The 25,832-nt window shown below is 41.5% G+C and overlaps 1 protein-coding gene across 1 annotated transcript; it reads left to right on the plus strand.

The window, feature by feature from the left end:
* The first annotated feature begins 177 nt into the window (after positions 1–177).
* On the plus strand, positions 178–17,900 carry mrrf (mitochondrial ribosome recycling factor). The gene is made up of 7 exons (XM_080046294.1): positions 178–249; positions 3,953–4,129; positions 5,421–5,573; positions 11,049–11,167; positions 15,136–15,227; positions 16,619–16,778; positions 17,130–17,900. Exons 2-7 carry the CDS (start codon positions 3,955–3,957, stop codon positions 17,205–17,207), a joined length of 777 nt encoding a protein of 258 aa, XP_079902420.1. The 5' UTR covers positions 178–249; positions 3,953–3,954; the 3' UTR covers positions 17,208–17,900.
* Positions 17,901–25,832: the final 7,932 nt, after the last annotated feature.

The following is a 25,832-nucleotide window of genomic DNA, read 5'->3' on the forward strand; positions in this document are numbered from 1 at the left end:
AGCTTGTTTAACCGTACGCGGACTCGCGAGGATGTGCTTGTTTTTATGTGTGGCATCTCCCGCATTTACCTCCTCGACACATCTCGTAATCTTGGCAGTAACCCCGCTCACTCGGTAAACCCCGTGTAACATTTCAAACACATGACTGGACTTTGCAAAATGTCGACGCGTAATGATGTCGACACACATGTTAAATGTGGCTTTTTCTCCCGTAGCTAACATGCTCCTCTGAAGACTGTACAACTGCAAGTAAGTACGCAGTTCTTTTTTAATTTAATTTTTATTAATGGCAGTATTGTATTTAGCAACTACGCGTTTGTAGTTCATGTTTTCTCCCGTTGAGCGTGCAGAATACGACGAAAATATAGGCTACTGTATATTATATGCACGCCCCCATAACAGCATCGACCTTCACGCTTATTTACCAGTCTAAAGTTGTAGGACCAGTCAGCTATGTTAAATATGTTTGCACTGTTGTCAATAATATAGCAATACGCATGTAGAGCCTTTATTAGTAGGTCCATGGTTCAGCCTTCTGTTTCATGCAAAACTCCACTTAACAAAACCGCTCTGAATCAACAGAATGACTGGCATGAGAAGAAATCATTTTCATTGTATGAAATCAGACACACCGAGGATGCACTGAGATCCAGTCAGTCAAGCCAGATGCCCACATATTGTTATTTCAATGATTTGTTTACCAGTTACAGCAAATATCAGACGATTGACGGATTAAATAGATAATAATCAGCTAAAAAGTAAATTGTCTAGCAAGAATTACAAACATTTGATGGTTAATGTTTCTATATGAATGAAGATACTTGACTATACTTACGTTCTGTAGCATTTGAATCCCAATCACCCATACACAAAATAGATCAGCTTTATTGATCAATTATTATGTGTAGACATGCAAGGGATTTGGAATAGTAATACAACTAGTGCAAAGACAAATAAATACTGAACATGGAGTGTGTGATTGAATTTATGTTTGGAATTTTGGACTGCTCACTGGACATAAAAAGGTAGTTTGAACATGTAACCTTTAGCTCTAGGAAGTTGAGAGACCATGAGTTTCACTATTTTCTGCCACTTTATTGACTCACTCAAATAAAAAATAAATGATTGAGCGGTTCATTGAAATGTAAAGTAAGCATTGGTTGCTTAGTCTCAACTGTTTGTTTGAATGGGCAGAGCTATAGGCGAGAATGATCAGATAGCATTCTGTATTATTTTCTGCTCAACCTGTAAAGTGTGCAAAAGAGAGAGAGAGAGAGAGAGAGATCATGCGGGCTCACCAGCTGAGGTGTGTGGCTGCAGCTGCTGCTGTGTTTGAGACAGACAGGATATGAGGCTACAGTATCCCACTGAACACCTGTGCTACACTGTTTCTGCTCGACTTCCACTCTAAAGAGATCCGTCAGCGTCCCACATCTCAGCGTATCTGCTCCGCCACAGTGCGCCGTATCGCATCAGCTTGTCAGGAAAGCTGCCAGCCATGCTTTTAGCCTGTTTAAGGGTTTATATTGTAGGTGGTGGTCCACAGGCTAGCCTAAATATTGTCATTTGGACTATGTTTGGATTTTTGGTTAATATCTGGAGTCATTGTTATTTTAAAACCGGGAGTTAGTGGGTATGGCCTTAGCAACCATTGCAGACACTTTGATCAGTATTGTATCTGGGATGTTTGGACCTGAAATGACCTGAGGAGGAGTTTATACAATCTACAATTATTGCACAAGAAATGCATTTTAAAAACAAAATTGGCCAAATAAGTAGAAGTCTTTCCTTTCCTTTTCATTTGAACAATATGTATGACCAGTAAAAGATCAAGTAAGTCTTACATTACATGTAAAGGAATCTGTCAATATCAGTCATTATCTAGCTGAAAGTACATGAAAACATAGAATCAAATGCTGTTCTTTCAACATTCTTAAACATCTGGATAACTTTTGATCTCCTATGATGGCAAGCAGTACTGTGTTCAGTCTTGACATGTTCCTATTCACACATATGAGTGTCAATTCACTGATCCAGATCGCAAAAAAAAAAAGAATAAAATACCTCGATCAAATCACATCACCCAACATTCAACTGAATCCTGAAAGTTCTTGTCATTCGCGAGTGAGCAAACTGTCTGTAATGCAGCTGTGTGGTTTGTTTTCCCTAACAGCTTACAGTTATAAATACACAGCAGACAATAGAGCATGTCAGTCAGGCTGTTGCACACCGCGAGCCGTTCACAGCCACTGACTGTGAAAGACGGGGGCTTTAGCGTGTGTTTGTGTCTGTGGGCTTGGATATCGCAGAGATTGTCTGCGCTTGTGTGCGCGCCGAGGTTCAGTGACACAGTTCACACACACACACACATAGAGGGCCGCTTTACGAGGTGGGAGGTGGTTTAGTCTGTGGAAAAGGAGTGTTCACACACTCATATTGTTGTTTTATTTTCTTGAAAAAAAACCTTTTTGAATGGGAGTTTCCCCTTCAGGAATGCTCCTAGAAACTGCGTGGGCTGTGAGTGTAGACTGTTTTGGCCTATGGATTAGTGCGCGTAAGAGGAAGAGAAAAATAATGTTTGTGTCTTAAGTGTAATTGCATGTAATGTAGCCTGTGTAGAGTTGAGTGCAGGAAGTTGAACTGCCTCTTTTCTTCCTCCTACTTTGGGCTTTGAATTGTCTGACAAATGTTATTTGAAATGGCATGGTCTGGGCTCAAATTTCGAAACCATTTTCCGTTTATCAGTCAATAATTTTCGGAGGAGAAAAAGCAAAACAATTTTCCTGTTTCAGCTACACCATTTTCAGTTTGTTTTTTTGTCTTACTTAAAAGAAAATGCAATTTTTCTAAGTAGGAGAGTTGCTCAGACAAAAATGCATCACCTTTTGGCTTTCAGAAATGGCAGCAGGCAGTTTTCATGATGTCTGGCATATTGTTGACCAAACAATTCATTGATTAGCATAGAAAGTGTTCTCAGCTCCATTAGGTGCCCTTTACTATTCAGTCAGGCCAGCGAGCCAGCCATCACAATACCGGAAACCAATTAAAATAACCTCATCGTGAACCCGTTATTAATGTATTAATCACATTCGTGCTTCTCCTGCTGTGGCATGCCACATTCTCTCTATGTGGAAAAAAGAGCTCCATTGGCAGATAAATGGATAATGAAACTAATGAGTAGTTGTAATCCGGGATCCAAGTGTAAGCAAAAGAGTCACCCCACCACCGACATGCCAAACACAAAACTGAAAGTTGCTATTAGTCATAACTTGGAATGGATGGAACACAGAGCAGGCAAGCTCATAGTTCTGTTTAACTGTATTGCATTAAACAGACAGGTGCTTTTTGTTATTTTGTCCACCCCACCCCAGTATAATGCAATACACGTTTTCAACAGCACCGCTATATCCACAGCCTTCCAACAATGGCAATGATGTTAATACAAATACCATTAGGCTGGATTTATTGTAGGACTTTTGGAGTTGGAGTGCATTTGTTTCAGCTAGAGGCTGCAAAGAGATGTTGTTGACAACGCAAAGAAAAGATAGGGCCTGACTTGATTGAGTTCTAAACTTATTATAAACTTGTCAAGAGTAGAAGAGACTGGGGCGCTCCGGTGGCGTAGTGGTCGCGGGTTTGAATCTGACCTGTTAACCTTTACTGCATGTCATCCCCCCTCTCGCTCTCTATCTACTTCAAACAGAAAAATAAAGGTTAAAACACAGAAAGAAAGAAAAAAGAGTAGGAGAGACTATTATACTGTAGAGTTAAACAATATATAGGCCTACCTCCTACTGGCTGATATGAAATTTTACTCCACCCTTAGCTGATATGTTATCCATTTTCTATTCTTATTGAATCATATAATTTTGTCCCTCCTAACCATTGTGTATGCGTTCCCCTCTAACAAACTTTTTTTTTTTAAATCTGCTCTCACTTCTTTTCTTGACAGTTATGGCTTTGAATCACCTGAGCCTGCTGCGGCCACTGCTGTGTCAGCACTTGGCGCGGCAGCTCAGGTCTCCCCTGGCGACTGTCTCCAGGGTCCGTGCCCCGCTTCTGTACCCTGACAACGCCTGCCACCCCGCCGCTACGTGCGCCAGGCTCTATGCCACCAAGAAATCAAAAGGTCAGTGAGGTCATTCCATAGACTGGGGTAGGGCCCGACCGATATTGATTTTGGAGTGCCAATGCCGATTATTTTCAGAGAAAAATTACGATTACGATTTAATCGGCCGATTAAAAAAATAAATAATCCCCAAAATATATATTGAGAAAAATTACTTTTTTGAACCCTTAAATATATATATACCTTTTACTGTTGAAAATATGTACAGGAATGTTTTCTTTATTGCAATACGCGTTGTCTAAAAAATTAAAGTGTAACAAATATGTCTAAATTCAGACATTATGCATTTTATCTTACTGCACCCAACCCTCTGGAACTCCCTCCCCCCCAAACATCAGCATCGCAGACTCGATAAACTCATTCAAAAGTCAAATCAAAACTCACCTCTTTAAGGAAGCATAATGACACCTGACTCCAATTCAAACTCCATTTTTTTCTGATATTTTGTTTTCTTTTTCTACATGTATGATTCTCTATGATGTAAAGTGTCTTTGAATGACCTCCAAAAAAGCACCATATACATTCTATCAATTATTATTATTATTAACAGTCAAGCGATGACCAATGCCTCTGCTATTGGTTGCAGGGGGAACTGTCAAGTGTAAATTAATCCAATGTATTACAACACATCTGCTGCTGCTGTAAATAGGCTATAGCATTAATGCTATTCATTTAGGCTACCTCCAGGGCAGCAATACATTTCACACATGATTGCTTGAAAAAAAAAAAAAAATAATCGGCCAAAATCGGCAAAAAAAAAAGCCGATAATTCCGAAATATGCGATAATCGATCGGTCGGGCCCTAGACTGGAGTGGTTCACGTGTTGTGTTGTCCAACCTTTTCTGGTTCTGTTGTCACGGATTTGGCCTTACTTAAAAAGGTGTTGTCAGCGATTCTGGAGAAAGCTTGTTGTCAAAATATCTTCTCACGATCCGCTACCCTTACGTTCCTTAAGAACCGAAAGAAATCTGGTGTTAATACACAGCCTAGGCTCTGTAAACGCGTATGTTGCCAGCTACGGTGGCCCCCTTTGTTAACATACTCTTTGTTTACACACCAGTTTACAGAGCCTAGGATCACACCTGATTTTTCTTCTTTTCACATACAGTACGGACAGGTAGCGGATCATGAGGAGAGATTCACTGATTTTGACAAATAGTGATTTTGACAACAAGCATTCTCAAGAAATTGCTGACTCCACCTTTTAATTAAATATCATTTGTCTTTGACGTGAGTCCCTCCACTTTCCCTTTCAGCGCGTTCATTGTTTCTCTCTTTTCATCTCCCCAGCCAAGGCAAAGGGCCAATCGGCTAAGGTGAACATCAATACCACTCTGGTGGAAGACATCATCAGTCTGGATGAAGTGAAGGAGGACATGACGGCTGTGCTCAACGCGCTCAAAGATGACCTCACTCGAAACCTCAGCATCCGAACCTCGCCAGGTAGTCAGCACTTCTCTCATGATGTGTGCATCTGCCTTTGTCTACTTAACATCGTGCTATATTTGTCTCTCAAGCTTTAAAGTCGCAAGTACAGAACTGTAGAAAACGCATGAATAATACATTGACTCTCGAGTTTTAAATGTTAATCACTTAAAGGCATACTATGGTAAATGGACTCCACTTATATAGCGCTTTTCCCTGGTTTTTCACAGACCAGTAGGCGCTTTAGATTGTTTCATATAGGGTGCAATCTAACTATCGGGAGCAATTTAGGGTTCAGTGTCTTACCCAGGGACACTTCGACATGTGGCAGGGAGACGGGGGATCGAACCACCGACCCTACATCCCAGTGGACGACCGCCATACCCACTTCGCCACTGCTGACTATGCAGTATATTCCTAAAAACTACAAAGTTTAGTCACACAACAAGAATCCCTCGAACACAATACTCTCAATGATCACTTATGCCCCAATAAAATGTGTGGTGGAGTGTTTATCTTAAGCACAGTTGAAAAATGAAAAACCTAACAACACCACATGATGTATGTACATGGATGGTGCATTGTCAGCTGTCATCATCGATGCCTTTCTTTCTTAACGGCACTTTTTTAAGAATGTATGCATATATAAGTCAGTAAGTCTCTTTCTGTGTTTGCATCTACCTGACAAATCGCCCCAGGGCTTAGAGCCCCCCCCCCCCCCATGACATTACCTTGACCCCAGTTTGACCTCTGTTTCCCCAACTACATCCAGGTCATGACCCCTTGGCTCTGGGTTCTAACAAATGGGGGCTGGGCAGAGGTGGGGTGTGTAATGGAAGCTCCCTAGGGAGGAGGCAGCCGCCGGATTCAGACTTCAAACTTATAAAGTGTCTGAGGGCTTTTACTTCTTTTTTTCCTCCTCAGACGAAAAAAGTGCACTTTCTCTGACATTCGATCCGCAGCATGTGCACTCTTTAATCTTTTTTTTAAAAATATATTTGAATGGATAACACCTCAATGTCTTGTCTTAGTGGATTTCCTCCAAATGTTTTTCTTTGGTTCTTCATATTGTTCCCCCCCCTCGGCTTTTGTCCTTCCTTTCACTCATCATTCAGCAATTTTATCTGGGTCTGAATCATAATTCTCATATCTTCCATCCCTCCCTTAATCCCTCCATTACTTACTCTTTAAAAAAGAGAGTTTTTCTCCAACAGTTCCCAGCCTTATAATACTTTGGCCTCAACTCATGCTTTTGAATTCAGATTTCTTATTGACCTACAGGGAAAACATTTGTTCACAGGGCAAGAATTTTCAAGACTTCCCTTTCTACACTCCCTCCGTCTCCACAGTCCTTCTTGCGTTACTTCTTGTCATTTTTTGTGTCTCCTTTCGGTCCCTCCGTCCTCCTCTCCTCTGTCCAGCTGCACAGTAATCCAGGGAGGCAGCAGAGCTTAGAGCTGACAGAGATGAGATGGTGGAATGGGATGACGTCAGCTGTCCGAATGTGTGTATGTGTGTGTTTCTCATGCGAGTATATGTGTTTGTTCCACGACTTTCTCATCTGGCTCTAATTAAACTTATGAGTGTGTGTGTGTGTGTGTGTGTGTGTGTGTGTGTGTGTGTGTGTGTGTGTGTGTGTGTGTGTGTGTGTGTGTGTGTGTGTGTGTGTGTATGTGCTGATATGATTGTATGTATGTGCTGGTGTGTGTTGCCACGAATGCATACTGTATGTGTGCATGTGCTTGTTTGCATGTGCCAACTATACCGTATAGCAGGAAGTTAGAGATGTATGCAGAGAGAAAGCAGCGATTCCCCCCCCCCCTGGTCACTTTATTGTGGTTTGTCAGACACAAGAAAACTAGCTTTGACAGAGTAGATTGAGACATTAAAAAACAAAACCTATACCGTAATATTCTTTCAGGCAGCGAGGTCTTCCAAGTTGAAGGTGAGAGGTTGGAGATTAAAAGCATAGTTTGTCTTTTTGGGAATGACACATTTGCTTTCTTGCCCAGAGTTGGAAGAGAACAATGAAACCATTTTAACGTTTATCACCACTCATGTCTTTTTGTTGAATTTATGTCTACACAGCAAGCCGGTTGGCTTAGCCTAACATAACAAACAAAATCCTACCATCACCTCTAGGGGTTACTAATTAACACCTCATATGTCTTTTGTTTAATCTGTAAAAAAAAAAAAAAGTGTAAATGGCAAGTTGCTGGGCCAATGACTCCTCGGATTTTCCGTGACTGCTCCTGGTCAAGAAATAGTTCCCACAGGTAATTATCACCACACTCAGTGGTTCACCTGCCTCCCATTTCTGCATGTTTCCGCTTGTTTCGGTTTTTTTACGGTCCACAACTTTACTTTTTGGATTCACTCTCACTCATGCTCTGCTCTTGCCATCTTTTCCAATCGCAGTGGGTAGCTATTTCAGCAGGAAGGCTCTTAAAAACAATCTGTACTACTTTTACACTATAAAATACCAGACACACAGACAAAGTTTGCAAACATAGCGGAGAATGTAGCACCTAACAAGCCATATACTTCCCTCAGGAGTTGGTGGAGACCAAAGACAGAATAAAAATGTTTAACTTGCGTTCGCCAGGTGGTACGACACACAACTGCTAATGTTTCTATGTAACTGCTAGTGTCTAATGTGTAAATAAACAATGCTAACAAGTTTGTCATATCAACTGAAAAGGTGCTGATATATCAGAGTTTGTTCACAGTTTGTAACGCTGAGTGACATTCAAGCTAGGTGCAGTTCAAACAACCACACAGAGACCACCTCGATCTGGATCCAACTTCTAGATAGAGTTGAGCTGGTACTGTATGTATGTGGTGATAATGACGAACAGACCAACCACATGATGCTGGCACATTTATGAATCCTAAAGCTAAACTTACCCAACTATTACCCACATTTCTGCTGAAAAAGAGCGACCGCTCATCCTACGTGTTACAGCCCCAGGATATGTTGCTTTTCTTTGACCTTTTACCAGCTGGCTGATGCTGAACACAGATAATGTCCAGCTGCAGTTATCAGCATACACTTCTAAACAACTATTTCTTTGTGAGCCTTTTGTGAACACCAGCGTATGTAGTGTGAGTAAAACATCCTAGTGCAGAGATATACAGGCTATATGAATGTGAATATTGATTCATTGTGTACATCTCAAGGTTTACGAATAATCCAGCATGTTTAAGGCCTCTAGAAACTTGGTCTAATCAATGTATGATATCAAAGGTGGGTGCCTCACAAGGCTTTCACAAAAATCGTATTGAAAATCAATATAAACATAAATATTGATTAAAAACTTAGTTTAAAAAAACAGCTTTTTTACTGTATAGACCTTTTGACAGGACTGTGTTGGCGTGGCCTCCATGGCAACAGTCATTGTTTTTTTTTATAGAATGTTTGGGCAGAGAACTGCCTTGATTGGTTAAAAATACTTATTGTGTCATAAGAAACAGAGCAGAGCTTGTCTCATCTTAACCGAATTTCTGTAAAGTTTATTAGATTTAAATGTAACAATATCTTTAATTTGTATTGGTAAATATGCCGTACTCTTTTCAGACGCTTATAATCATGCAATTAACTCCTCAAATTACATAATTAGAAGGATTCTGTGGATTTGGGTTTACCTGGGCTTTAGAGTTGGATAATTATCCACAAAAACTACAAAAAAATGTAAAAGTGTGTGGAACATTTATATCATATGTATTCAATTCTATAGTGTGTGTCATTTTTTGATAAAGAATAATTTGGCAAGGGCTTTCTCTGGCATCCTCCTCTGGCCTACCTCTTCTCTCTCAGCCAACCGTAGCCCTCCTCGCCCCTCGACCTTTTCTAGCTGGGGAAATGACTTGTCTGTTTGGTCTGTCTGCCCTCTGAAAGTACTAACAGATGTGTAGGTGCTCATTGTCAAGGCGCAGGTAACGCAGACAGACAAGCAGAAGGTCACTAATATGAACAATGAACATGAACTCTGTGTTATGAACTGCGTAATGCACACAGGGGCACGGACAGCTGGACACGCAGGTTTAGAAGCTGTACACGAATGGATGTTTGACGTCAGCGAGACAGACAGAATAATTGGCAGGCAGGTAGACGGTAATCCAGTTGGGCTGCAGTCTTTAAAATAAAATCTTATCTCACTCTGACCGGAACATCTATTTTCTTTTTCTTTTTTTTCTCTTTTTTTTTGCTGCCCTTGAAGTCGTATGATAAATTGTTCATATAGAGAAAAATTACACCATCGGCTCCCCCCTCCTCCCCCTTCACCTCCCTTTTCCACACACACCACCAGCACAGCCCCCCAATGGGCAAGCAGTGAGCGAGTGATGTAAGGCAGAAGGTGGAGAACAAGGAAACAACTGCGTCTGAGGTTAGCCAGATGGGAGGAAAGGGAGAGAGGGGCGGGTGGGCGAAGTGAGGGAGTAGAGAGAGCGAGAGAGGGAGGAGGGGACAGAAGTCAACTCATACTGGCAAACTTGACCTTTGCCGCTCTCTGGTTTGACAGCGAGGGGAGACAATGGATCATGGAAACTCTTAACAGGCTGACAGTGATCTCAAATTTTTTTTTCTTACTAATGCAATTTGTGGCTCCTGCTGCACATCCATCCATCTGTCTGTCTGGTTGTGTATTTGTTAAGTCTGATGATTGACTGTATGTTTTTCCTTTCATAGTAGCTCTGCATGGAAACATTGTCGTCAAACCGGAAAATCTACCAAACCACAGCTCGTCCGATGCTGGATTTTTGGGGGCCGATATTGATTTTATATTTGTGAACGCTTGTTGTCAAATTAACTTTTTCTTTTAAATCAGTGAATATTTTCACACGATCCGCGACCTGTCCGTATTGTGTGTGCAGGAAGAAAAATAAATCTGGTGTTAATCCACATCCTACCTTCAGCGCACACTTAGGGACAGGTAGCCAATTGTTAGGAGATAGTCACAGATTTTTGACCTACAGTAAAATGATTTTGACAACACACGTTCTCCAGAATCAGTGACTCCTCCTTTTTACAAAATAAATAAATAAATAAATACACTATCTTGTTTAACTTTCACTATTTTACATAAATGCATTACACAAACAAGCATTTTGTGATGAAGATTTGTCTTCATAAAGATATTTTTACAGATAAACAATACACTTTATTGTCAAAAACAGCAGCAACAGTTGATAAAAGACCACATTACATTTATATTTTTAACAGTAGGGGTTGACATGTTAACGTTTTTGCAAATAACAAATATATGCAAATATAGGTATACATATAACTACAAAACTATTTTCAATGTCACGTAAGTTTATAAATGCTAATATATTCAGTATTGGTTGATAAAATTGGCCTGCAGATCTCTGGATGCACACAATCAAGGTGACTGCATTGCACATGGCAGCAGTAAAATTAAACTTTAAATTGACTATTTGGGTAAATAAATTAAGTAAATAAAACAATTGCATGTATCCGTATTTGTTTAGGAGCTCTGGATCACATTGTGGTGACGACTCAAGATGGGAAGTTCCCTCTCAACCAGCTGGGGCAGATCTCCATGAAATCACCTCTGCTCATTATGGTCAACATGAGCGGCTTCCCAGAGGTAAGACTGACACACACACACACACACACACACACATACACATATATATATATATACACACACACATATATATATATATATACACACATATATATATACACACATACAAACACGCATGGACATATCCTACGAGTATCTGTTTGTCTCACACAGACAAGCAGACAGTAACTTAAGGTTTTCTACAAATAATCCAAAACACAGACAGATAGATGGTATCCACAGAAGGGAAACTGAGCCAGTCCAGAACTCTTTAAGCCCACATCTCTGTGTAAATGTAACCCGATCTTGCTTCTCTCCGTGTCTCAGATGCTAATTGATTGATCACTGGGGCCAGCCCTCTGTTCTGGGGGTGAAAGATATAACAACCTAAAACTGTGTGTGTGTGTGTGTGTGTGTGTGTGTGTGTGTGTGTGTGTGTGTGTGTGTGTGTGTGTGTGTGTGTGTGTGTGTGTGTGTGTGTGTGTGTGTGTGTGTGTGTGTGTGTGTGTGTGTGTGTGTGTGTGTGTGTGTGTGTGTGTGTGTGTGTGTGTGTGTGTGTGTGTGTGCTGTCACAGAATAGGAAATGACCTAATTTTACCCCCAGGTTAGGAAGGAATGGATTATTTTTCTTTTTCTCTCCCTTCTTTTCCTTCTTAGATGATATAACACTGTACTAATCAGAACACCAGAAATAAACCTTGTCCATGGGGGCAACTAACATTGTAGTGACCAGACCTTTCTGCTGGTCTGGATTATCTAAATGGGCTTTTTTCCTTTGAGGGGATTTAACACAACATGATGCAGTCATACATCTATGACTGATGATGTAGTTCTCTTTGGTCTCATTAGCCATGTCATCATGTTTTTTTTTAATAGCTTCTCCTCCTCTCATGATTCAAGTTCAGATGTTTCATTTTGAAACTACACAGTTATATACATCCTATAGTGAAACGCTTGTTCAATACCTATATGACTGAAATAGTCTTTGTGTAAATAAATAACCAAAAGCAAGAGACATGTCTGCAGCATGTAAAAATGCAGAGATGAGGTGACACCTTCCTTCCAATAAGTATACATGCAGATTTACATGTCAAAGACAGTAGGGAACCACTTGTTTGGAGAACCACCTGTCGGTTACAACAAAAAAGAAACCATGTTCCACCACGTTGTATTTTCTTACCGGTCACCTTTTGTCAACCTGTGTGACGTGTGGTTTCACCTCTTTGTTCACCTTGTTACGCTTATCACAAAACAACGTGCACAACTAACTTTTTATCAGCATCTCAAATCTGGAGATCCAGTCTTTAACCTGAATCATGCTGAATAGTCTTTATGAGTCCCATTTCCTTCCCAGAAAAAAAACTCCTGACCACAGACCACACACACGCTGAGAGACACGCACACACACACACACACACACACACACACACATGCTACCCTGTCATACCCTACTACGTTACCCATGTCCCATTCAGAGGTGAGTCCTCAGTACCCAGAGCTAATAGGCTTATAATGACGCCTATCCATTACCAGGCACTCCAGAGGCCCTGCCATTGTTTTCCAGTCATTCATTAAGAGTAGCCTGGGAAGGCACGGTGGAACTTGCAACAACGACCAGCATGCTTAGATCAGGAGGCAATGTGGTTGTGTGTGTGTGTGTGTGTGTGTTGAAGCATCCCACCACTTTGTTCGTAACGTGTTTTCTTCAGGTCTCCCCCCTTTTTTTTTTTTTTTTTTTTTTTAACATGCGGGAACGCACACACACACACACACACACACACACACACACACACATTCCTCTTTGCTTTGAACCGGGTCCATCGTGCGTTTGATGTGAAACTTCGGTATAATTTCTCTTCCTCTCCAACATATTAACCAGAACCTGCACGCTACTTTTTTCTTTGCACAGAAATTCGGCTTGTTTTTCCATAGCCACCGGAGTGGTCGTTCGGGGAGGGGAAACGCTGATGAATTTGATGCTGAGAACAATCAAACATAGGTATGGGCTGAATCTATCAACCCCGCTCTCAAAGAGATGGACCAGAGGGCCTGTGCTCCGGATGACTTTAACAAAAGGAAAAGAAAAGAAACCTCATGAATTAATTTAACGCACACAAACAAAGCCCTTTAATCTCCCTGCCATTTCTTTTCCCCAGCGGAAAAGGCCAGAAGGAGCTGTCGAGTAAGGGGAGTAGAGTAGAAAGGGGTAAAAAAAAAAAAAAAAGAGGAAATGTCATGCTCCTTTCCCTCACATTGCACATTAGCACACTTTATAAAGCCCAGCTAAGGGGATTGTCATGCGGTTTCAGCATCGGTTTTGAGGAGTGTGCCTTTGTTTTCAGTCATTTAAAGGATTTGGCTTCCTCCCCCTTGCCTGCATGCACTGTTTAACTGTAGCTCTCTGCTTCTCGTGTCGTATTTGTTGGACTGAAGGATTGTGTTGTACATGGTGGATAAAGTTTTTATGTTTCACATATGTCAATGCTGTTTTAATATTTCCCATTGAGTCGCATGCAAGCAGCTCTCCTTTCTGCCTGCCTGCTGTCCTGCATGCCTTCCAAACAAATATGAATACAATTCCAAAGAAGCCACTACATCAACTTACTGATATTATCAAAGTATTGTGTGGCTGTAGACCAACACTCCTCAGGAACATTTTTTGTGTGATCCTGTGTTGTGTTTAGATATTATTCAGCATTTGCACCACAGCTGCCTGCCTCCCCAGCCAGCGTCCACATTGACATTGGATCTTTTGTTCCCTCCCAACACTTCTTTCTTCTTTCTTTCATTTCCCTCTGTTTATATTCACCCTTTACAAAGATGACAGGTGGTGTTTGGGAAAAACAATATGCATTTTATTTCTTCCTCGATAAGACATTTTACATAACGTCGTAGTAGATGCAAATGTTTTTGTTGTTTCTGTTTTTATTTCTAGTGATAGTTATTACAAATCTGTCTGAGGCAGGAGTTATCCTGTGTCCCAAATCCATGTTTATTTTATTTTATTATTAATTAATTAACTTATGTTGATGTAGTTGCTCAATGCACAGCAGAAACATACATGTTCCCTTTTGTCCTCAATGTGAATAAATGTGTCAGTTATTCATTACATAGTATTATCCTTTTTATTATAAAAGATCGGTCTTTATGGCTTTTAGATTTATAAAAAAAACAACAACATGCAAAAAAGTCATAATGAAATTGCCCCTCCATCATGTCAAAAGAAAGCACACTTATCTCTTAAAGACCATAAGGATGGCAATGCCTTTCATCACCTGTAATCTTAATGCTCCTGACCTCCTGCCTTCTACCGTATTGATTAATTCCATAAGGGTTTAGACCTCCCTTTCACCCCCGTATAAGGTAATGAGCTGGCCACCTGCAAAGTCTGACTGCATTACAAGAAAAGTGTTTACTCTATCTTAAAGTGAATCAAGTTCAACATGTTCATGTGTAATTATGATTGAACCCATCACCTCAAGAACAGTCCCCATTTTCCATCTTTATTAACAAGCCAAAAGCTGCTTTCATATTGAAAGGACCATTCTAAATAAATAAACACATAAAAACTCAAAAGCATGTGTGTGTGTTGTGTCTGTGTGTGTATCCATATATCATACACAAGCACAAGCAGACTCTCCGGTGAGGTCACTGTGGGTCAACGCCCTGCCCTGCAACCTCTCAGCTCTGTCCCACAGGGCCAAGCGCTGACAGTGGCCCAAGGCACTTCCAAACTGCATGGGCTTCCCCCGAAACACACACACACACACACACACACACACACACACACACACACACACACACACACACAAACACACAAACCACACCCAAATACACACCACAACACCTTAATGATTGCCAGCTGGAGCTGAGCCACTACCTGAAGTTGTAACACTGTTTTTCTATTCACACTAGTGTGTGTGTGTGTGTGTGTGTGTGTGTGTGTGTATGTGCGTGTGTTGTTTCTGTGTGTGTGTGTGTTCCCCCAGGCTACAGCGGCTGCCACCCGTGCCCTGAGAGAGAGTAGCATGAACCTTAACCCAGAGGTGGATGGAACCATCATAAGGGTGCCCGTTCCCAAGTGAGTCTGTTGCTGCTGACACACACACACACACACACACACTTTTCTGCTTTTAGCACTTTCCTTCTTTTCAGTCTTTTCCTTCACTTTTACTTTTCATCTTCCTCCCACTCCAATTGTTTAATACAATTATTTATATATTGTATTGTATATATATATATACTTTTACACCCTCTGGAACAATTCTGCGATTTTGATCAATCAATTTCAAATTTCAAAGTTTTATTCATTTTTAAAAATGTATGTAGACAGGATATATCCTTTGAAGACATCTTCTTTTATGCTGAGTTAACCGGTGATAGGCATTTGAAATGATGTTTTGATATGCTAAAAAGGCCATTTTCCCAATGCTCACAGCATGACCTTACACCTAAGTTTCACCCATCGTTTCCAATTTCTCCCCATTAATAAATCCTGTGGTCTGAACTGTAACTGACAGATTTTTTGACTTGAGTTTGTAAATGTATAGGGACCCCCAGTGTGTTGAAGGGACTGCCTGTCTCCTCACACTTCACTCTGTCTAGACCTCTCCCTCTGTTTCTCTCTGCCAAGTCAAACAACCACACACACAACTATCCGTCACTCACTCACTAAAGCCCTCTGTGTGTATATGCAGTATGTTTCTTTTTTTCATTTTTCGTCATATACACACATGTGCACGTATCTATACATGCATAAATTCCGGCCTGTGTTTTATGTGCGTGTGTGTGTGCGCGCGCACCCCAAGGAGCAGCAGGTGTTAGTCTGGCAGAGGAGGGAGACAAGAGTCAGACTGCTTTCCCCCTGCAATCAGTCTCTGCACGCTCCAAGCCTCCATTTGCATTTCCAAAGAGAAGGCGCTCCTCTTGATTGGCCCTGGAATCAGTAATTAGGCCGTATTGTTTGTGGTAAATAGACATTGCACTTGGATTGTTTGCAAATAGTCCCCGGGGCAAAAACAACGAAAAAATAAGCCAATTAAGGACAAACAAAGGAGAGTAAAAAATGGGAAGTGGGATTTTTCGGAGTGATTAACAAATGCAAAGTGAATACAAAGTTGTTGGGATGATGATGGACATCTCTGCTCTGATCGAAGACCTCGCAAAGTGATTGTTGTCAGACGTAGAATAAGGTAGGTTTGTTTGTTTGTTTGTTTGATTAAACCATAGTTTATTACATTTTTTTGCTTGACAACATCTTGAACATTTTCCCTGTTGTACAAACAAAATCATCCTTTGTAATATCTTCAAACTGCATACAAAAGAGCATGGCGTGTGCGTGTGTGGGGATCCTTATACTGCATAATCCATTTAACTTGTCTCCTGGGGGGTCCTTACCTTCTGGATTTCTTTTTCTCTTTTTTTTCTGTCATCTTCAATCTTACCTCTACTCCCTCCACCCTTTGCCCGCAGAGTAACGCGGGAACACCGAGAGAACCTGGCCAAGCTGGCCAAACAGCTAGGCAACAAGGCCAAAGACCAGCTGAGGAAGGTGCGGTCTAATTCTGTCACGCAGGTCAAAAAGGCCAAGGAAGGACACTCGGAGGACACTATAAGACTAGTAGAAAAACAGGTAAGAGAACAACAAGTGCATTTCCATGTCCCAACTTGTAAGTAGAGCTTACGAAAAGACCTGAAACTATTGTAACCGCAGCCCAAACGCAGCTTCCAAGGCCCCAATAGTACTGTGCAGAATTGTAACTAAGAGCATGAAGTCATTTCCTTTTTATAATTCATTTCCAGTGGTAGCATGTTTTACTGTAATTTTCCAAAAGCAGCACCAAAAGTGAGAAGTTCATAATGAGTCGGTTTCACATTCTGTCACATCACAGCTGTAGGTATTGAATGGAGCCCCCAAAACGGTGAATTCAAAATAATTGCACCTTTTTTTTCTCTCCATCTCCCTCCTCGACTGTCTTCACAGATCGGGCAGATGTCGGACAACATCTCAGCGGACATTGACAAACAGCTCGCGGCCAAGACCAAGGAGCTGCTAGGCTAACTGTGACTATTCAAAGAGTACTGGATTTAATTATTAGTTCATTTTTTGGGGAAAATTGTATAATTTGATTGTAGCCAAAACCTACAGATGGAAACACGTAAAGGAAGCTACCCATCATTCATATAGTGTTAATAGAAGTGACTCATTCATGTTGGAGAGGTAGCTTTTGAATCCCCGCTCTCATGAAGAGTATCAAGCCTGGATGATATCTGTTCTTTCTCCGTCAGCTCTTCAAACAAAAACATGGCGCGGAAAAACAACATCAACGACAGACTGCCTGTCACCTCCCTCCTCCCTTGTTACTCTTCCTGTCTTCAAACAAACACTGAGCAAAGGGCCCAATGGACTTTTAATGGGATTTGTGGGCCTCCCCCTAATCAAACCCCTTTGCCACAAGGGCTGTCTGTTTATATAAAACAAGCGCACCCGTCTGAATGTAAACTGGCTGCGGGTTTAGTCCTGGTGGCGAGAGTGAGAGAGAGAGAGAAAGGGAGAGAGGGTTTCTTCCAGAGAGACGCAGGATATCATTAGCGTGTTGCCAAACATTTGTTTCGCATTGATTCTTGATAAAAAATAAATAACACACACGCACTTGCAGGGGGAAAAAAAGGCCTTTTAATTTCTGCCCAATGTCTAGGATTGATAATACGACTACTCTCTCAACAATAAAGTCAGGGAATGTAACATTATTGATGAACTCCATTAAAAGAAACACTGCTTTGTACTATTGTGCGTCATCTTTCTCTCTCTTGTTTTCTTTTCGTTTTTCCCCACTTTTTGGTTTTGAAGTCGCCCCACTCCTCCATTAGTTAGTTTGAGTGATAATGGACTTTTCCTGTGTACGACCTCCGGGCCCAGGCTGCTGGCACCACAGTTTGTCCATTAGGGAAAGAGACGTTTAATGTTGAGAGCTGCTTGGCCCCTCTCTGCCTTTAAATAGCTGCACTTTTAAAAGCCCCGGTCAGAGAATCGTAGAATGAGTTGGATCAACAGACAAAGATTTGTTTGAATGGGAAACGTACGCAGCGACCAACACATGGCTGGGCTTTCATCTCTCCGCTGTTTACACCAGCTAGAGGCTTTCCGTTCTATTATGTGGTCGGTGTGTCCACGTCTTCAACGTGATTTGTTTTGCTTCCTCTGCTACTGGTCGCCGGCAGCCCACATGGCAGACAGGTCTAATTAAAAAAAAAAAAAAAAAGGTTTGCCCACCACACACTTGCTGTCATAGCTGCCCATTCATTTGATGATTAGAGCGCTGCATCGTTGCAAACTACTAATTTTAATTTGTCGAAATGCTCGTCTGGCTTCTTTTAAAACGGACTAAATGAATTGGGGGTGGGAGAATAGTGACGATACAGATTCCCATGGTGGTTTTTGTCGTCTATGTTGTTAGCTGGTAGCGGCGTTAAGTTGCACGCTACAGATTGTGGCTTTAATACATTTGCCTTGGCCCTCTCTCTCTCCCTGACTGGCTTTGGCTTTAATGGCCTAAACAGACAGAGTCATTGGATAAACAAGAGTTTAGCAGAGGAGTGGCTGGGTCCGAAGCCGGAGGAGGAGGAGGGGCGGGGTGAAAATGGCAGGTTTTTGTGGTGATTCTGGGTCCATATGTCAGCAATTTGAGGGCATTGTGTACCTTGGCCTAAAACAGAGGCTTCATGATCGATGGAGGGGTGAAAAATCTCCCAGGTCCCTGGCGCAGAACACAGGCAAAGTACAAGGAAATTGCTTTCAGCTGATAGCTTCATTTCGGTTGACATTTATCAAGTGAATTACCCCTGTTCCTTTCAAATGTTTACTACTACTACTAGCACCGCCTTTTGACATACGTACGTGTATGTGTGTGTGTGCGATTGCGTTTGTGTGTGAGCAAGAGAAATAGGGGGTTGGTCTTTGTGGAAGTTCTGCTGTGTCCTTTGGCGATTCTTCACAAAAATATACAAGTCTAAATGAGTTCAGTAAACGTTTGATTTGACAGTCCCACAATTTGAACTTACAGTGTTAACTATCAACAAAGCTGCGTTCTTACCTCAAAAGGCCCCAATAGGTGATTCTTGCCTTAACAGAAATGCAAATCTTTTTAAAGCAAGACTTTTGCTAACTTTTGCTTATAATTTGTAAAAGTTAATTTACTGCAAAAGCTCTATTTATGGGATAATGGTAAATACTAAAAATGCGATGTAAACGTAACTGAAGCATATTCATAAATCAGTGAACTGACTGTGTACTGTCAGTTACACAGCAATATCTAAGTGAAGTGTGCCAACATAAAATACAGGTCATACCAGAGTCAGTGAGGTTGAAGCAGCCATTCATTCCTCAAGTCTATTACATTTTTGCTAGAGAGCATTTTAGTTCTAATGAATTCATTACGTCTTCTTTCTAAATAATCCAATTTCATCCATTTACTGAATTCAAGAAGCACAAATCCCCTCTCAGATATGCACCTCCATTTTAAAACATTGTACTTCTCAATATCTCCACCTTTCATGCAGATCCCTCTGTTGCAGTATTCATTTCTTTTAAGCGAAACTCGAGACCAACATCTAGTAGCGTACACTAGTTTGCCAAAAAGACCAACATTATTGTGTGTGTGTGTGTGAGAGAGAGAAAGTAGGCAGAATACAATGTATATATCTATGATTCCCCCTCTGCTTCCTGTCTTCCCTTTGTGCCGCCTCTGTGTGATTACACTCTGAGCGTCAAGTCGCGGTGCTCCTGCAGCAGCTGAACTGCTGAGGAGGCCTGGAAGCCTGAATGACACCAGATCCTGACCACTTCAGCACAGACGGCTTTGAATCGATCCCGCGTGCGCACACACACACACACACACACACACACCTCCCATTCCCTCCTTTTCTCTCTCTCCGTCTATCTCCCTTCTCATCACCTCTGGAGTGTTAAGAGCATCAGAGTGCGAGAAGCCACCCTGAAGATCTCATCAAGGATCCAATCAGTGCGTGAATACGAAATGCACTCTCCTCTTGGGATGCGATTATGGGGGGGCGGGGGCGCACACACACACACTGAGAGAGAGAGAGAGAGCCTGTCTGGGGCGAAAACCTCTGCATATGCAAATTGTACTAAAGGCCTAAATGGATTTGATGTTCATAAGAGTATCTCTGACCGCTTCAAGAAAGAAAAAAGAATGTGTGCAGATTAGCCCATTAATATTTATAGATGTAATTGGTTGAGCTGTGTGTGTGTGTGGCGTGACGTGAGGCCCCTCGCTGTGTACTCTGGTGTAATGCAGGCCACGTTGTAGGGCCTTAATCCAGGTGGGTGCTCTTACTGCCTGTAAAGGGGGAAATGGACGGCCATTTTAGGAGGAAGCTGGATATCCTAATAATCAGGTGAACTAATAGCGGGCGGTGAGAGTGTTTCCTTCCGGAGCTGCTGGCACGTCAGTCATTTTAGCAGAATTGCCCCTGTCTGGTCTGCGAGCCATTTTAACTCAACTCAGTGGAACGTGCGCTCTCCTTTTCTCCCCCCCCCCCCCCCCACCCCCTCTTTTCCATGTGCATTTAGAGAGGACCACACGGGGCCCCCCTTTGGATCGCCTCTACTACACCCCACGAAGAGGCTCCCTCAACCATCGTAGGGGACCAGCCAGACGCTCCAACACACACACACACACACACACACACACACACACCTCCTCGCTTCTCAAATCTGAACAAAGCGTTCCTCAGTCTAAAGTGGTTAAACTGTCATTTCAAATCGTCTGGACATCGTGATTACCGGCATGGGAGGAATTATATATTTAGCTTTATGTCCGTCGCCATTTCCTCCCCCCCGCCCTGATCTGAAGTGACTAGCCAGTAGTGCCCTCGATATTACTATCTCTGAGGAGCTTAAACCTTCCCCCCAGGAGACGAGTGTAATCAAGGGCTGCCAGCAGGAGAGAGAGGGAGATGGAGGGAGGGGTGGAGGAGAGGGGTGGTTGGTTGGTGTTGGAGACCTGTATTGATGGGATGATAGAGAATTTAGAAAAACCTCTCTACATGTAAATCATGAGAAAAAAATATCTCTTTAACTCTCTTATTTCATAGAAAGAAAGAAAAAATGAAAAGAAGTAAAAATATGTCTGGTATGACCTGATGGTTGCACATAGGCTAAACTTCTTTACACTTTTGCTAGTGTAATATCTATGTAATAGTATCATCTCCTTTTGTTGTAAAACTTAAGTAGACCATAACCAAACTGGACCAAATACTGGTAGTTAAAATGTTTCACGTCATTGCTGAGACAGGTGAAATTGAAGAGAATTTGATCAAATACAAGTGATGCCTTTCTTTAAAGCCCCTTGCAAAACAATTCCCATCGTGTGCAAAAGTCATGTTTTCTTACTGTGAAACTTGTTTTGGAAAATGTTCTCTTTATTCAGATTAAATTCAAATATTTTCCCATAGGCCTACAAATCCAAGTGAGTTTATGGACAGGAAAAAGGAAGATGGCAGAACATTTTTGTTATATTTGCACTCGAATATGTCCCCATAATGGCAAATTTATTCACTTGCCAACAAAGAAAAGTCTTTCTTTCAGAGCTCAATAAAAGACGAGGGTGATATTCAAATGGAGATTTTTGCAGTCCATTAAATGCTTCAGGAAAATTCATCCCTCATGGATTAATAAGCAAGAGAGAAACACACACTGCACAAATAAGGAGTGGTGGAAGCTGTTAAATATAAATATAAACCAGCAAACATACACAGACATGACTTTCTTTTAGATTATTTTACTGAGTTATTGGTTTTTTTTTTCTAAATTCTTTCCACAACACACTGATATAAACACCCCTCCCCCCTAACATTCAGGATCTCATCCATCCTGAAGAGGCTCATTCATCCTTAATAACGTCACCACTTGCTCATAAATAAAAGTGAGCGTTAGGAAAGCAGATGAACGCAGCCAACGGATTGGACAGGAAACCAGTTAATCTGAAATCCAATCCGGCCCCGAGTCGAGAGAAACCCGGCTCAGCTTTGGCCAACCAAGGGCCTGGGAGGAAGGAAGTGAAGGACTCAGGAAACAGTGTTCATAGCTTTCACCAGTCAAATCCATCACAGTGCATGGTGATGGAAGTGTGTGTGTGTGTGTGTGTGTGTGTGTTCGCGTCCCTGTTTCACCACTCATATCCATCACGGGGCTCTGTCTCCAGGCCTGGGCAAGAGAACTGCTGGGGAGAGTCATTAGAGGGGCTGGGCTGCAGGCTGCCGCGCCGCACTTTAACTAAACATCTTTTCCATAAAATAAATGCTTCCAGGTTAGCGTGGGTCCCGGAGAAACCCAGGTCACCTCGCTTCTGCTGCCACTCATCTGATCCCAATTACCTAGCGAGACCGGGTCAGAGCCTGCAGAGAGTGAGACTGCATGGGGGCAGACTGGAGTGGTGTGTTGTACGAACTGTGACTATTAGCAAGTGTGTGGCATCCTTTTGGGCCCACATTAAGACATTGCCACCCCTGTCCTCCATGTCACTGTGCAACTCTGTTGTTCTGAAAAAGAAAAAATAGTCATCTGTAATTTGATACACGCCATAGCACACATTAAATTCACTGTGGTTCTCGCACTTAAATTTTTACCTCTTTTTTTCAAAGGTGAAGTCAGCCATTCTGGAGAATATTTGTTGACAAAAAGGGATTTTTTAGTGAGTATCGCCTCACCATTTGCTACTTGTCAGTACTATATGTATGCTGAAAAACAATCTGGTTTTAATACACAGCTTAGGTGCTGTAAACGGGTATGTAAACAAAGCCTGTTTACAGAGCCTAGGCTGTGTATTAACATTGGATTTGTATTCAGTGTACACACAGTACGGACATCAGCTAATTGTTTGTTATTTAATGATTTGGACCAAAAAGGGGTATGGATAACAAGCATTCTCCAGAATTGCTGTCTCCACCTTTAACTCATATATATAAGTGCTTAGTGTGAGTGAGGGTTTGGTGTTTAGCTCGAGGACATTTAAATGTGACAAAGCTTTTGCGGTGATTAAACCTTTGACCTCTCTGCATTGGGAATCTAACCTCTAAGCACATCTATATATGCTCTTACTATTTTACTGCATCTCAAAAATAGGCTTGAAATAAACAGCCTGTAGGGCGAGGCACGTTTTTGTCTTTGCATGGCACCTTTCAACAACAAGACATTTTGAATCGCTTTACATGTGTCTCAATCACTTGGCTCATAACATATCTTGTCCATCCGTCCACATCATTTATTGTCATGAAAGTACACTGTCTAGTCCTCTCCTGTACCTTCAATTTATATTCACTTTTTTGGATGTTTATGCTGTTTTAAAGCATCATTACTCTGGGCAGGTCTCGCTCACACCATGTTAAAGGTGGACTCAGCAATTCCGGAAAATGCTTTTTGTCAAAATCACTTTTTGTCTAAATCAGTCAATATCTGCTGACGATCTGCTACCTGTCTGTACTGTGGGTGCTGAGAAGAAATCCAGTGTTTACATACCAGTTTACATAGCCTAGGCTGTGTATTAACACCAGATTCTGTTTTACAGCGCACATGCAGTAGAGACAGGTAGCAGACCATGAGTTATTCCCTGATTTTGACAAAAATCATTTTGACAACAAGCGTTCTCTAGAATCACTGACTGCACCTTTAAAACATGAACATATCATTATAGCTGTAACTGCTTGCTTGCTTGCTTATCTGCTTTGTTTGGTAGCGGTATTGACAGACTGAATGTACAATTGTTGCATCTGTTTCAGCATACATTAACTTCTAAAACCTGTCGGACTTTACAGCTGCATTAGAGCTAAGTAAAAAAAACGTTTAGTAAGACTGTAGAACACAACATTTTTGGGGTAAGCCAGCACCTTCATTATATCCAATGCCAGGTTTCACTCTCTATGTTCCATGCTGCATGAGAGTAACCTGACCCTGGAGGAGAGGAAGACTCGATCATGGTGATATATACATGCTTGTGTGTGTGTGTGTGTGTGTGTGTGTGTGTGTGTGTGTGTGTGTGTGTGTGTGTGTGTGTGTGTGTGTGTGTGTGTGTGTGTGTGTGTGTGTGTGTGTGTGTGTGTGTGTGTGTGTGTGTGTGTGTGTGTGTGTGTGTGTGTGTGTGTGTGTGTGTGTGTGCATTTACATCCATACATTATTGCATAATTGTTTCCCGATGCTCTCCTCTTTCCTAGAATATTAATTACCAAATGATGAAACCCCCTCTTTGGTCCGGGAGGTTGAAGTAGGAAATGGGGGCCGCACATGTAGGAGAGCGTCCCTTTTGATGGGGTTAACTCTCATTTTGTGTGTGTCTGTGTGTGTGTGCCTGTTTGGAAGGCTGCTGGGGGCGATGGGGACTGGGCATAGCATCAGCTTTGTCAGGGGGAGTTAAGTTTCGATGGGGAAGCATTTTTCTCAGAATGGAGGATGAAGATGTTTTGGACAGCTGGACGGAGAGATGGCTGGAGCTTTTTTGGCACAGGATCTCTCCTTTTTCTTGTACTCTGAAGAGAATTATCTTCAAGTAGAAAAGAAATTAAGAAAGGAGCACTCTGAGATCAGTACCATACATCTTCTGATGTTTTTTTTTTTGTTTTTTTTTACCAGGACACCTGTGTAAAATATATTTTTCAGCATGCCCTTTTCCAGGTTAAATAAAGTTAGATATAAGTGTACAAGGACAAGCAATCACATCTAAAATCTATGATATTCAGTGCCTACAACTAAACTTACATTTTACCATCTAGCATCAAACACTAGTCTGTCGCCACGAAGAAATCACTCTGGCCCAAACCATGGAGCTAACAATTTTGGAGAAGAGGTGCCATGAGAATCAAAAGAGAATATGTTCTAGAATAGATAGAATAAGATCGTGCCTATACAATGAATAGAAGAAAATATATAAGCGAGAGAAACAGAAGAACCCTACCTTTTATCAAATTATAAATAAAAAGAAACATGTAGCAGTTTTCTTTTGCGCTGTGACATTTTTCCCTTAGAACCTTTAATTCCAAGAAGATTTCATGGATTCATAACTAGTCGACCTCAGAAACACTCTCACACTCAGTCTGTATTGAAAGGAGGACGGCACCATCTAGTGAAACCATGATGTAAGCAGAGAGAGAAACTAAACCCATGCTTCTGTTTTAACGGCTGAAATAAAATGCTTGTGAAGAACAAGAATTACAATAGCTTGAAATAAAAAAAAAGAACTGTTCTGTGCATATTATAGTAGATTCAGTTAGTGACAAATGTTCATTTTCTTCTAGACATCCTGTAAATACTCCCCAAAACCATTATTGCATCATCAACCACTTCTCTTCTGTTCATCAGAATATTCCAGACAGACAATTGGTATTTTCCCATGATTCACGTCACCTACTGTTATCCATCAGAGAGTATAGTCCCAACATGTTTGGTCTCAATGAAAGCGGCCTTAGCATTTGTGACAATGTTTGAACAAAACATGGAAAGTGCATTTTTCTGCAGTATCGATGCTACAGTGTAAGAAAAGGGGGACATATTGTAATAAATAGTATATACCTTTTGAAAACAAAGCAATCAAACATGACAATGAGTAATGCTGTTGGTGGTTTTGTTTTTCAAGTCTATCATTGTTTTCTTTTCAATAACAATACAATATAGGCA

This window comes from Ammodytes marinus (assembly GCF_949987685.1).
Source record: "Ammodytes marinus genome assembly, chromosome: 18".
In the NCBI taxonomy this organism is placed as follows: Eukaryota; Metazoa; Chordata; class Actinopteri; order Uranoscopiformes; family Ammodytidae; genus Ammodytes; species Ammodytes marinus.

Excerpts from the sequence above, each read along its gene's own strand:
- mrrf (XM_080046294.1), top strand. The coding sequence starts at position 3,955 with ATGGCTTTGAATCACCTGAGCCTGCTGCGGCCACTGCTGTGTCAGCAC. Across the intron at positions 11,168-15,135 it reads ACATGAGCGGCTTCCCAGAG|GCTACAGCGGCTGCCACCCG; the intron begins GTAAGACTGACA and ends GTGTTCCCCCAG. Across the intron at positions 16,779-17,129 it reads TAAGACTAGTAGAAAAACAG|ATCGGGCAGATGTCGGACAA; the intron begins GTAAGAGAACAA and ends CTGTCTTCACAG.